This window comes from Mobula birostris, chromosome 18 (genome assembly GCF_030028105.1).
Source record: "Mobula birostris isolate sMobBir1 chromosome 18, sMobBir1.hap1, whole genome shotgun sequence".
Classification (NCBI taxonomy): domain Eukaryota; kingdom Metazoa; phylum Chordata; class Chondrichthyes; order Myliobatiformes; family Myliobatidae; genus Mobula; species Mobula birostris.
The window spans coordinates 59,593,425-59,605,837 of NC_092387.1; the positions used below are offsets into that span (position 1 = coordinate 59,593,425).

Genomic DNA, 12,413 nt, shown 5'->3' on the forward strand with positions numbered 1-12,413 from the left:
AACACTGCCTCCAATGAACAGTGCTTCAGGTATTAGCAACAACCCACTACTAGTTACTCAGGCTGGAGTGAGATGTTAACTTAATCAGACACATTCACACTTTGGAGGTACATGACAATATACAAACAGATGCACTCTGCCACACGCTTGCTTAATTTTCAGGCTACCTTATGCCATCTGCTAATTCAAACCATCACTCAGTGAACAGTATTTTCCCAATTGTGCTTCGAAAAGCAACGGGGGCCACTCTATACTCCACAGGAGTACCAGTGTCGTGTCATGCGTCCTGAACTTCTAATGGATCCCATGAGGCAAAGACTGGGAATAAAGAGGGCCTTTTCTGGTTGGCTGCCGGTGACTAGTGGTGTGCCGCAGGGGTCGGGCTTGGGATCATTTCTTTTCACGTTATATGTTAATGATCTGGATGACAAAATTGATGGTTTTGTGGCCAAGTTTATGGATGATACAAAGACAGGTGGATGTGGCAGGTAGTGGAGGAAGCAGGAAGTCCGCAGAAGAACGTACAAATTAGGAGAATGGGCAAAGAAGAGACAGATAGAATAGTTTAGGGAGGGTATAGTAATGCACTTCAGCAGAAGAACTAAAGGTGTAGACATTTTTTTAAACAGGGAGCGAATTCAGAGGTGCAAAGGGACTTGGAAGTCCTCATGCAGGATTCCCTAAAGATTAACTCACAGGTGAGTTGGTGCTAAGGAAGGTAAATTCAATGTTAGCATTCATTTCAAGAGAACTAGAATATAAAAGAAATGGTGTATAGTTTTTTCCTTTTGCTTGTTCTTTCTCTACTCCCTTTTCTATAAGTGTATACCTCAGATAAATATTACCTGGAGATTTGTGGCAAATATGAATATATGATATATACGTACAGTATCTGAAATACATCTTATGGAAATGTTTGTTTGATGATGTACTTCAATAAAAAATAAATTACAAGAAAAAACCAATGATGTAATGCTGGGGTTTTATAAGACATTGGTCAGACCACATTGTAATATTGTGAGCAATTTTAGGTTTCGTATCTAAGGAGTGTGCTGACATTGGGGAGGGTACATAGGTTTATGAGAATTATCCCAGGATGAAATGTTAATGAATGAGGAGCATTTAAAGGCTTTGGGCTTGTACTCACTGGTGTTTTAAAGAATGATGGGGGAGCTCTTTGAAACCTACTGACTACTGAAAGGCCTAGATAGAGTGGATGTGGAGAGAATGTTTCTAATAATGGAAAAATCTACAACCAGATGGCACAGCCTCAGCCTCCAAATAGAACAGAGATGAGAAGGAATTTCTTTTGCCAGAGGGTGGTGAATCTGTGGAATTCACTGCCACAGCTGGCTGTGGAAGCCACTTCATTGGGTACATCTAAAGTGGAGGTTGATAGTTCTTGATTAATAAGGGTGTCAAAGGTAGGAGAAAGGGGTTGAAAGGGAAAATAAATCAGCCCTGATTGAACAGTGGAATAGACTGGATGGGCCAAATGGCCTGATTCTGCTTTTATGTTTTGTGGCCTAAGCTGTGGCAAAGACACAACAGTGCTACAAACTTTCATGTCAAGCAGACAGCATTTAATTCAGGTTAAACAGTACAAGTCAATGACCTGCTGTCCAGAAATTCAAAATTATCTTGGAGAAAGAACTGCCAAAGATACTTAGTGCTTACTATCACTAAAAATATTAAACATCCCAAGTCAGCTCCTTCATCTGTAAGGAGGTTTTCCAGAAGCTTGATTTCAGCCATCGTGTACCCAAAAATGTTAATAGATTTGAGCTACAAAACTACATCCCTGGATTCAAATTCTCAAGACAAGAAAAAGACTTGCAAACACAGCATGTCATTTTCATGAGAATATTTACTATTGTGTTAGTTATTCTTTCAGCCAGACATTACCATGATCTTTATTTCTGTCTAAACTTAAATGGTTAAACGGTTAATATACCACTTATCTTATTCTTAATATACTTTATACTATTTCTTCCAAGCATTTATGCATTCTATAAATAGAGGAATCTAAAGCACCTGTTGATATAACTTTATAGAGATACAGGAATTGATTTATGGCAGTAAAAGGAGCAAACAGATTTTATACAAGTATTGTATTCACTGCAAGGTTAAAGTTCTTATGTCTAAATGTGTGTAGCTACAACTAACAATTTACGACAACATGTTTGAGAACTGATTAAAATTCAATTTTAGACAAAGCAGCACCCAATTTCCCAGAAACAAGAGTCTTTTAGGTTGACAACTCTGGGAAGGTTTCAAAGAAAATTAAAATTTGAAGATTAAAAGCGAAAGGAGAGGAAATCTTTCCATGTTGGGGCAAACTACTTTTGTTCAATTTATCTCTTTGCATTCTGCCAGAGCTTTTCCTGTGATGCGCAATCAAGAACTGGAGGACATGTACTCACTGGCCACTTTATTAGGTACAGGAATGCAACTTGGTCTGGTCTTGTGCCTCTGTACCCCATCCATTTCAAGGTCCGACATGTGCATTGAGATGCTTTTCTGCACACCACTGTTGTAACATGTGGTTATTTGAGTTACTGTCACCTTCCTGTCAGCTTGAACCAGTCTGGCTATTCTCCTCTGACCTCCCACTAACAAGGTATTTTTGCCCACAGAACTACTGCTCAATGGATTTTTTGTTTTGTTTTTTGCACCATTCTCTGTAAACTCTAGAGATTGTTATGCATGAGGTCAGCAGTTTCTGAGATACTCAAACCACTCCAATTGGCACCAACAAGGTTAAAATCACTTAGATCACATTTCTTCCCCATTCTGGTATTTGGTTTGAACAACTGAACCTTTTGACCATGCATTTATGCATTGAGTTTTTGCAACATGTAATTAATTGGCTGATTAGTTATTTGCATTAACGAGCAGGTGTACATACTGAGTGTAGGTTGAAGAGGGCAGAGATTTACTAGGAACTTGAGGAGCAGCTTTTTCCACCCAGTGGGTTGTATTTTTATTTAAAAGGAATGAGCCTCTAGCAGAAGCAATTAAGGTGGGTACACTAACAGCATTTAGAAGGCATTTGAACAGATACAAGGATCTGAAAGGTTTAGAACAGGGGTTCCCAACCTGGGATCTATGGATCCCTTGGTTAACGGTAAGGGTCCATGGCATTAGAAAGATTGGGAACCCCTGGTATGGGCCAAGCATGGGAAAATGGGACTAGCTTATATGGGAATCTTCCGTTAGGCCAAAGGGCCAGTTCTGTGTCTATGCTTTTCTCTGAGAGTCAATCAAAATACTTGATAAAGCAAATATCTATGTGACCAAATTTGCACCAGGACACACATTTTACCAGTTTTCATTTACTGCAATGAACATTCTTCATTAGAACCACATGATTTTTTTGCAAGAATTATCTTATATACTAGCCACTTAGCACACAAAGCTAATTAGAAATTTAAATGTGGCATTTCTGATAAGCAAGTAAAATTGAGCAGAGGCGAACATTTATCATCTGATTTTAATAATTAAAATGCACCATCTACACATCCTTAACCTTGTTGTGCATCTGCTGGTAAAGTGCCAAACTGCTTCACAAGTGCTTTACTTCCTTGGGTACTGACTGGAATATACTTGAAAACCACACAAAAAAAAAGCATTCGCCTCCCCATGAATTATCTAGCCAACCCTCCCCCCCCCCATTTAATATCAGAACTGCAGTTTTACTTGTAAGATCCATTCCGACATGTAAGAGTACAACAGTTTCTGCGTCTGGGATAACAGTATCATACCTGGAGTCAATACCATGCTAGATGTGATTCCCACTCATGTTAAACCGCAGGTTAGATAAGATGATGAAGGGAAAAGGGACAGAAGGAACCTCTAGTTTTAGTCTCACCCACTGAGGTATAACATCTGTACACCTGCTCGTTAATGCAAATACCTACTCAGACAATCATGTGGCAGCAACTGAATGCATAAAAGCATACAAACCTGGTCACCAGGTTCAGTCATTATTCAGAGCAAACATCAGATAGGGAAGAAATGTAATCCAAGACCGTTTGACCACGGAATGATTGTTGGTGCCAGATGGGGTGGTTTGAGTATCTAAGAAACTGCTAATCTCCTTGGATTTTCAGACAAAACAGTCTCTAGAGTTTACAGAGAATGGTGAGAAAAACAAAATATATCCAGTGAGCAGCAATTCTATGGGGAGAACCTTCTGTCAATGAAAGAAGTCAGAGGAGAATGCTCAGACCAGTTCAAGCTGACAGGAAGACCACAGTGACTCAAATCACCATGCGTTAAAATAGAGCACAGCACATCGGACCTTGAAGTGGATGGGCTACAGCAGCAAAGGCCACACTGGGTTCCACTCCTATACCTAATAAAGTGGCCACTGGGTGTATAGGTTATAAGGAAAAAGTTAAATGTCTGTCAGCATCCCGCAGATCAGTTCACTTTGAGGATGTTAATGTACTGCTACTACTTACTGCTATAGAGATATTTTTCCTTTTGTACTGTATTTGTGCTAGTTCTAAAAGCGTTTTCTTGTGGACTTAAACACGTGTTGTCAATCACAAGATTTAAGAGGAAATTTGGATAAGTTACATGATGGCTATGGTCCAGATGGGACTAGGCAGAATAACAGCTTGGTACAGGCTGGAAGAGCTGAAGGGCCTTCTTCTGTGTTGTAGTGCTTTCTATGACTAAGGATGGGTCAACTAGTTTAGGTGAGTGATGAGGTTCAGCAGATCATAAAATCACCAATATGGACCAGCTAGTCCATACCGAAAATTCTAAATTTCACAAATTTTTTAAAAAACATTAACAGAGGGCCTTGCTTATATTGCCTTGGTCTGTTCCAATCTTTCAATAATCTAACATGGACAGGAACCTCATGAATAAGCAGCTACATACTGCCAGCCTGCCTCACCAGAATCAGATTCACAACGAGACTGAGTTCATGAAATGCTGTCAGTTGTAAATATATCAAAGGTTGGAAACTACAATACAACAAAATCAATTGTTCTGTATTAAAACACAAACTCAGTTCTCTATTTAATTTTCACTGTGCAGACTGGTATTAAAATATAAACACTAGAGATTCTACAGATGCTGGAAATCCAGAGTAACACACAAAATGTTAGAGGAACTCAGCAGGTCAGGCACAGCATCAATGGAAAGGAATAAAGAGTCAACATTTCAGGCCGAGACCCTTCACTAGTACTGTGCATGTTAATACTCCTGGTACTAAAACAAAGTTTCAGCCCATTCTATGGATTAACTCAGTCATCAGACGTTCTACTACTTGTTTCAGGTTTAAGTTCAAAATTCAAAGTCAATTTATTATTGAAGTAGATAAATAGCACCATATACAACCACCTGGAGATTCATTTTCTTGTGGGCATACTCAATAAATGCATATAGAATAATAGAAGAAAGGAAAGAATACACCAACCTGGGTGTTCAATCAGTGTGCAAAAGACAATTATGCAAATACAAAAAGGAAATAATAATAATAAATAAACAATAAATATTGAGAAGATGAGATGAGGAGTCCTTGAAAGTGAGTCCATAGATTGTGGCAACAATTCAATGAAGGGGCAAGTGTAGTTATCCCCTTTGGTTCAAGAACCTGACGATGAGAGGGGTAATAACTGTCCCTGGACCTGGGGGGGCGGGGTGAGTCCTGAGGCTCCTACACTTTCTTCCTGATGGAAGCAATGAGAAGAGAGCATGACATGTAAATCGTGGGGGATAGGGAGAGTCCAGCAGAATCATATTCAAGCAATACACATAAATAAATTCAGAGGGCACAGCCTTAGAATAGAAAGGCATCTCTTTAGAACAGAGATGAGGAGGAATTTCTTCAGCCATTTGTGGAATCCACTGCTCCAGACGGCTGTGGAGTGCAAGTCACGGGTATATTTAAGCAATGGTTGATAGGCTCTTGATTAGTAATGGTGTCAAAGCTGACAAGGAGGAGTTAAGAGAATAGGATTAAGAGGGATAATAAATCAGCTATGATCAAACAGTAGAACAGACTTGACGGGCCAAATGGCCTAATCCTGCTGCTATGTCTTATGGTCAAAATTCCATTCAGAGAACATTACTGCACTTATGGCTGCTTTGTGGGGCACTTCAGTGCTTAGAGCCTGTGTGTATTCTCAGGACACATTATGTCTGTGCACTTATGGGTTTCACTAACCATTGGGAGCTCTGGCTGAGCCGCAGGAAACGCGCAATGCTTCTTAGTGAAACTCTGTAATGCCCAATATCCTTTAATTGAAGCTTAAATGAAAGATTCTAAAAAAAACGTTCCATCAGAACGTTAATCCATTAACCCTTTAGACTGCATATACCATTTGCTGAAAAGAAATCTACACCAAATGTTTCTTTCAAATAATAGTGATCTGCACCTAAGAAAAATTATAAAATACCATTCAAGTTAGTCCATTATCGTAAATAGCACTGAGCTCCACAAATGGCATACCATGGAAATCCAACAATATTAGTTCCAACCTGGAACTTACTTTCACTATTAGTTATCTCTCATAGGAAACATTTTTGAGTTAATAACTCTGAAGTTCTAGAAAGTTAGCAAGCAAAATACATTAACTTAAACAATATACTGATTATCAATCACAGTGCACCTACTCAGCTGTGATTCTTTTTTTAGTTATATTACTCAAATTTAATTTCAAAAGTAAAGCTAATAGGTCAGTGGCACGTTAACTATATCCCCAAAGTGACTAAGAACTCCAGCTCTCTATCCATCGAAGTTCTCTTATTTTGACAGAAGCACAATTTTAACAGCATATTTACAACAACTCATCAAAAAAAGGAAGAGTTGCAGCAATAATTAATGAATTCTGGCAGACATTTGAAATTGGAGGAAAGTTATGAGTTAGAAAATTGGGGCTCAAATAGTTCATGCAGAGCCTTTTCGGGAAATAAATTACGTTGTAATTAATTCACATGCAGTATATGTTGGCAAGCAGGAATAAGCTCAAGTCTGGAAAAATATCTTTCATCAAATGTTGCTACCTCACATTTATATTTTGATAGGATTAGCAACCAGATAAACACAATAAAAGAGGGTTTTAAAGCGAGCACTTGACTTTTTAAGCCTTTGCTACACACTGTGAAGCCTGTGCCCCTTGTTTGCAAATTAATGGAACTAGTGCATCCCAGTCATGTTTGTTGCAGTGAAAATATATTTTTAGGGATTTAAAATCCCAAATCAAAATACCCATGTGCACTAAAGCACGACTTGCTGCTGCAATAAATGCTATTATGTAGATTTATCATTAAATTAGCAATTAATGGCAGAATCCACACAACCAATTAGCTTTACATGCCAAAAGACATTTCCTTCACATTCAAATACAGGGATTCAATCTAGTTTATTCCTTTAAACATTATTATACTAATTAGAAATACAGATGACCTTTAACATGATGAGGAAATTAGAGGTTAAAATAAAATCCATGATTTTTAGATGTTTAGGGAATAAACTAAACTGAATCCCTGTATTTGAATATGAAGGAAATACCTTTTAGTCCATAAGGCACAGGTAGGCCATTTGCCCCGCCGAATCTGCTCTGCCTTTCCATCATGACTGACTTATTATCCAACTCAACAAGACTAAAAGCAGAGTGCATAGGTGCCCTTGTTAACTTAGAGGGCAAACCCCCTTTGCTTCTGTAAACATCAAAGTGAGGGGTCAGACCAAGGCTATAATGTGCAGACTGCGGCTAAGCAGAACACAGGGGTAAACTCCAGGTCAAACAAGGCGACGGAGAGACCCGTATTAACCAAAATGCAGCAGGAAATCACAAAGAGGCTTTCGGCCTTTTCTCCTTGGAGCGGCAGAGGATGAGAGGTGACCTGATAGAGGTGTATAAGATGATGAGAGGCATTGATCGTGTGCATAGTCAGAGGCTTTTTCCCAGGGCTGAAATGACTAACATGAGAGGGCACAGTGTTAAGGTGCTTGGAAGTAGGTACAGAGGAGATGTCAGGGGTAAGTTTTTTACGCAGAGAGCAGTGAGTGCATGGAATGGGCTGCTGGCAACAGCGGTGAAGATGGATATGATAGGGTCTTTTAAGAGACTCCTGGAAAGGTTTATGGAGCTTAGAAAGGTAGAGGACTATGGGTAACCCTTAGTAATTTCTAAGTAAGTACATGTTCGGCACAGCATTGTGGGTCCAAGGGCCTGCATTGTTCTGTAGGTTTTCTGTCTTTCTATGGAATATATTCTGCCATTAGTTGTAATTTAATGATAAATCGACATAATGGAAAGCATTTTCTGAATGAACAAATGATGTTAGTAAGAATGTAGAGCACATCCTGTGAAAACTTGCACGATTGTATGAACAAGCAATGACAACAAAGCTCTGAAGTAAATAATCCCATTTAAGGAACTAATTCCATTTAGATTCTTGGAGAGCTATGCCCAAACTGAAGCCAAGGATCACCATGTACTCCTGTCACTGGTTAAGGTTACTAAACTTTGTCACTCCTTTCAAGTTGTGCCACAAATCCCATTAACTAAATAGAACTAATTCACCAGTTCTGCAGTTAAGCGGAAACCTGACAGCTCACACTCTATGAAATTATTGAATCCTATAAAGTTCTCAGAGCTTGTAGCATTCTTTCTATCAAAGTCTCATCAACTGCTCGTGTGCCAGATGTGTCTGCCTTGCCCTGTGTAAATGCTTTAAGCAACCAAGCATACATATTCAAAACCTTTAGTTTAATCTGTAGTCATTAAACAAAGGAAAATCCTGGTGTTTGTAAATGTTTCTGAGAATTCTGAATCACACTGAAAACTCAGTTTTAATGGTATTGCACCAAGTTACCAATCTCCCAGATATTATAGCCTGCCAGGTAAAACTGTTAAGTAGACAAAACAACATCAAATCAAGAACTATACTTACAGGTGCCACAATCTTCCCAGTCTGTCCGACTTGCAAATCATTGGGCACAAATCCTGCGTCCACCGCGGCTCGAGAAGCACCAACTGCAACATACAGAAAACAAGTATCAACAGTTGCATCGTTACAGACCTCACAGGAAATTATAAAACTGATATAAAAATTGCAAAATTCTACATTGTCTCAAAGATTCTCTACTTCTTAATTTGTGCATTTCACTGATAATAATAAGAGCACACTCCCAACAACTTCAACAAAAAAATTAGGGTTTATTAATACATAGATGTTAACCATACACTTTGCTTTCAAAATGTTACTTTCAAATGCAAAAATTGTGCATATATTAGCAGCTAATTACATTTGTTCATTAATATATAATTGAACATAAGAAACAGGAGCAGAAGTAGGCAAGCCATCTGGCCCATCAAGCCTGCTCCGCCATTCAATAACAGCATGGCTGATCTGGCCACGGACTCATCTCCACCTACCTGCCTTTTCCCCATAACCCTTAATTCCCTGAATATGCAAAAATCCATTCAACCTTGTCTTAAGTATATTTACTGAGGCAGCCTCCACTGCTTCATCGGGCAGAGCATTCTACAGATTCACTACTCTCTGGGAAAGGCAGTTCCTTCTCATCTTCGTCCTAAGTCTACTCCCCCAAATCTCCAGGCTATGTCCCCTAGTTCTAGTCTCACCTACCAGCGTTAATAACTTTCCTGCCTCTAACTTATCTATCCCTTTCATAATTTTATATGTCTTTAAGTTCTCACTCTTCTGAATCCCAGCGAGTACAGTCCCAGGCAACTCAATCTCTCCTCATAGTCTAACCCTCTCATCTCTGGAATCAACCTGGTGAACCTCCCCTGCACCACCTCCAAAGCTAGTGTATCCTTCATCAAGTATGGAGACCAGAACTGCACGCAGTACTCCAAATGCAGCCTCACCAGTACCCTGTACAGTCGCAGCATAACCTCCCTGCTCTTAAATTCAATCCCTCTAGCAATGAAGGCCAACATTCCATTTGCCTTCTTGATAGCCTGCTGCAGTGGTCCTCAACCACCGGGCCGCGAGGAAACGATACGAGTCAGCCGCACCTTTCCCCATTCCCTGTCACACACTGTTGAACTTGAACATAGAGTTGCCAACTGTCCCGTATTTGCCGGGACATCCCGTATATTGTGAAAAATTGGTTTGTCCCATACGGGACCGCCCTTGTCCCGTATTTCCCCCACTAAGGCACAGCGTTCCTATGAAACCTTTCGTGCCAAAATGGTGTAAAGCAAAGAAGCAATTACCATTAATTTATATGGGAAAAATTTTTCAGCATTCCCAGACCCAGAAAATAACCTACCAAATCATATCAAATAACACATAAAACCAAAAATAACACTAACATATAATGAAAGCAGGAATGATATGATAAACACACAGCCCATATAAAGTAGAAATAATGTATGTATAGTTGGGAAGATGAAGGCAAGACCGAGGTGTGGGAAAAAAATCAGCACGTACGCACATGCGCACGTCTACCCGCACGTCACGCATGCGCACACAGGTGCCCGCGCAAGGCTTCATGGTCATAGTAGTCTTTCCTGGGGTGAAGTTTCCCGGGATTTGACTGCTACCTTTGTCCCATATTTGGGAGTGAGAAAGTTGGCAACCCTAACTGTAAAAGACATGTTGAGGTGAGTTTAACTCTACTTGAACACCCCACCCTCGGTTGGCCAGTCCACAAGAATATTGTCAATATTAAACCGGTCCGCAGTGCAAAAAAGGCTGGGGACCCCTGGCCTACTGCACCTGCAAACCAACCTTATGTGATTCATGCACAAGCACTCTCAAGTCTATCTGCACAGCAGCATGCTACAAATGTTTTACCATTTAAATAATAGTATCTGTTCTTTCATTTTTCCTTCCAAAATGGATGACCTCGTATTTACCAACACTGTACTCCAGCTGCCAGACCCTTGCCCACTCACTTAACCTATCTATATCTCTCTGCAGACTCTCGGTATCTTCTGCAGTTTGTTTTTTCACTTAATTTAGTATCATCAACAAACTTAGATACACTACACTTGGTCCCCTCTTCCAGGTCGTTAATGTACATCGTGAACAGTTGCAGGCCCAGCACTGACCCCTGCGGCACACCGCTCACCACTGATTGTCAACCAGAGTAACAGCCATGTATCACAACTCTCTGCTTCCTATTAGTTAACCAATCCTCTATCCATGTTAATACATCACCCCCAGCTCTATGCATCTTTATCTTATGGTAAGTCTTATCCAACGCCTTCTGGAAATCCAAGTAAATAACATCCATCTGTTCCCCTCTATCCACTGCACTCATTATGTCCTCAAAGAACTCCAGTAAGTTTGTCAAACAGGACCTGTCTTTGCTGAATCCATGCTGTGTCTGCCCGATGGATCTATTTCTTTCCAGATGCCTCGCTATTTCTTCTTTATTGATAGCTTCAAGCATTTTCCCATTACAGATGTTAAACTAACTGGCCTATAGTTACGTGCCTTTTGCCTACATCCTTTTTTGAACAGAGGCGTGACATTCACCGTCTTCCAATCTGCCAGGACTGCCCAGAGTCCAGAGAATTTTGGTAATTTACCACCAAAGCTTCTACTATAACTTCTGCCATTTCTTTCAGTACTCTGGGATGCATTCCATCAGGACCACGGGACTTATCTATCTTCAGGCCCACACGTTTGTTCAGCAATACCCCTTTAGTGATAGCTATTGTATCGAGGTCCTCACCTCCCATCACATCCATTACATCTCTTTGGCACGTTAGACGTGTCCTTTACCATGAAGACCAACACAAAATAGTCATTCAAAGCCTCCACTGTTTAGGGATAATACACTAGTTTTAGATTGAACTATTGCACCCTTCATTTGCATGAGAAACTCAATCATACTGTGATCACTCTTTCCAAGAGGATCCCTAACTACAAGGTCACTAACTTTACCTGTCTTATTGCACAGGACCAGATCCAAGATAGCATGTTCCCTTGTAGGTTCAGTAACATGCTGTTCATGAAAGCCACCGCAGATATATTCTATGAAGTCCTGCCTTGACCAACTTGATTCACCCAATCTATGTGCAAGTTAAAGTCCCCCATGATAACTGCTGTTTCATTCTTACATGCCTCAGATATTTCTTTCTTTATTGCCTGTGCCACTGTAATGTTATTATTCGGTGGCCGATAGACAACTCCCACCAGAGATTTTTTTCCCTTTACTATTCCTAATCTCTACTCTAGTGAGAGATGAACCGAAGGTAACTTAGAAGATAAAAAAAAAGTTCACATTATGAAAAGTACAGGGGCAATGGATGACAGTGAACATACAAATACTACTGTCACAACCAATTCAATTGCAATTTTATAAAACAAATTAAATTCAAGTGCATTTTCCTAAACATGAGATATTCTGCAGATGCTGGAAATCCAGAGCAACATATACAAAATGCTTGAGGAACTCAGCA

At 39.9% G+C, this 12,413-nt stretch overlaps 1 protein-coding gene across 2 annotated transcripts in view; it reads right to left on the bottom strand.

Annotated features, from left to right (window-relative positions):
• etfa (electron transfer flavoprotein subunit alpha) overlaps window positions 1-12,413 on the bottom strand; it is a 71,209-nt gene that overhangs the window by 31,423 nt on the left and 27,373 nt on the right. For both annotated transcript variants that reach the window (XM_072282773.1, XM_072282772.1), the window contains exon 9: window positions 8,920-9,002. In XM_072282773.1, the coding sequence (XP_072138874.1) occupies window positions 8,920-9,002 (83 nt within the window). The remainder of the gene's footprint in view (window positions 1-8,919; window positions 9,003-12,413) is intronic.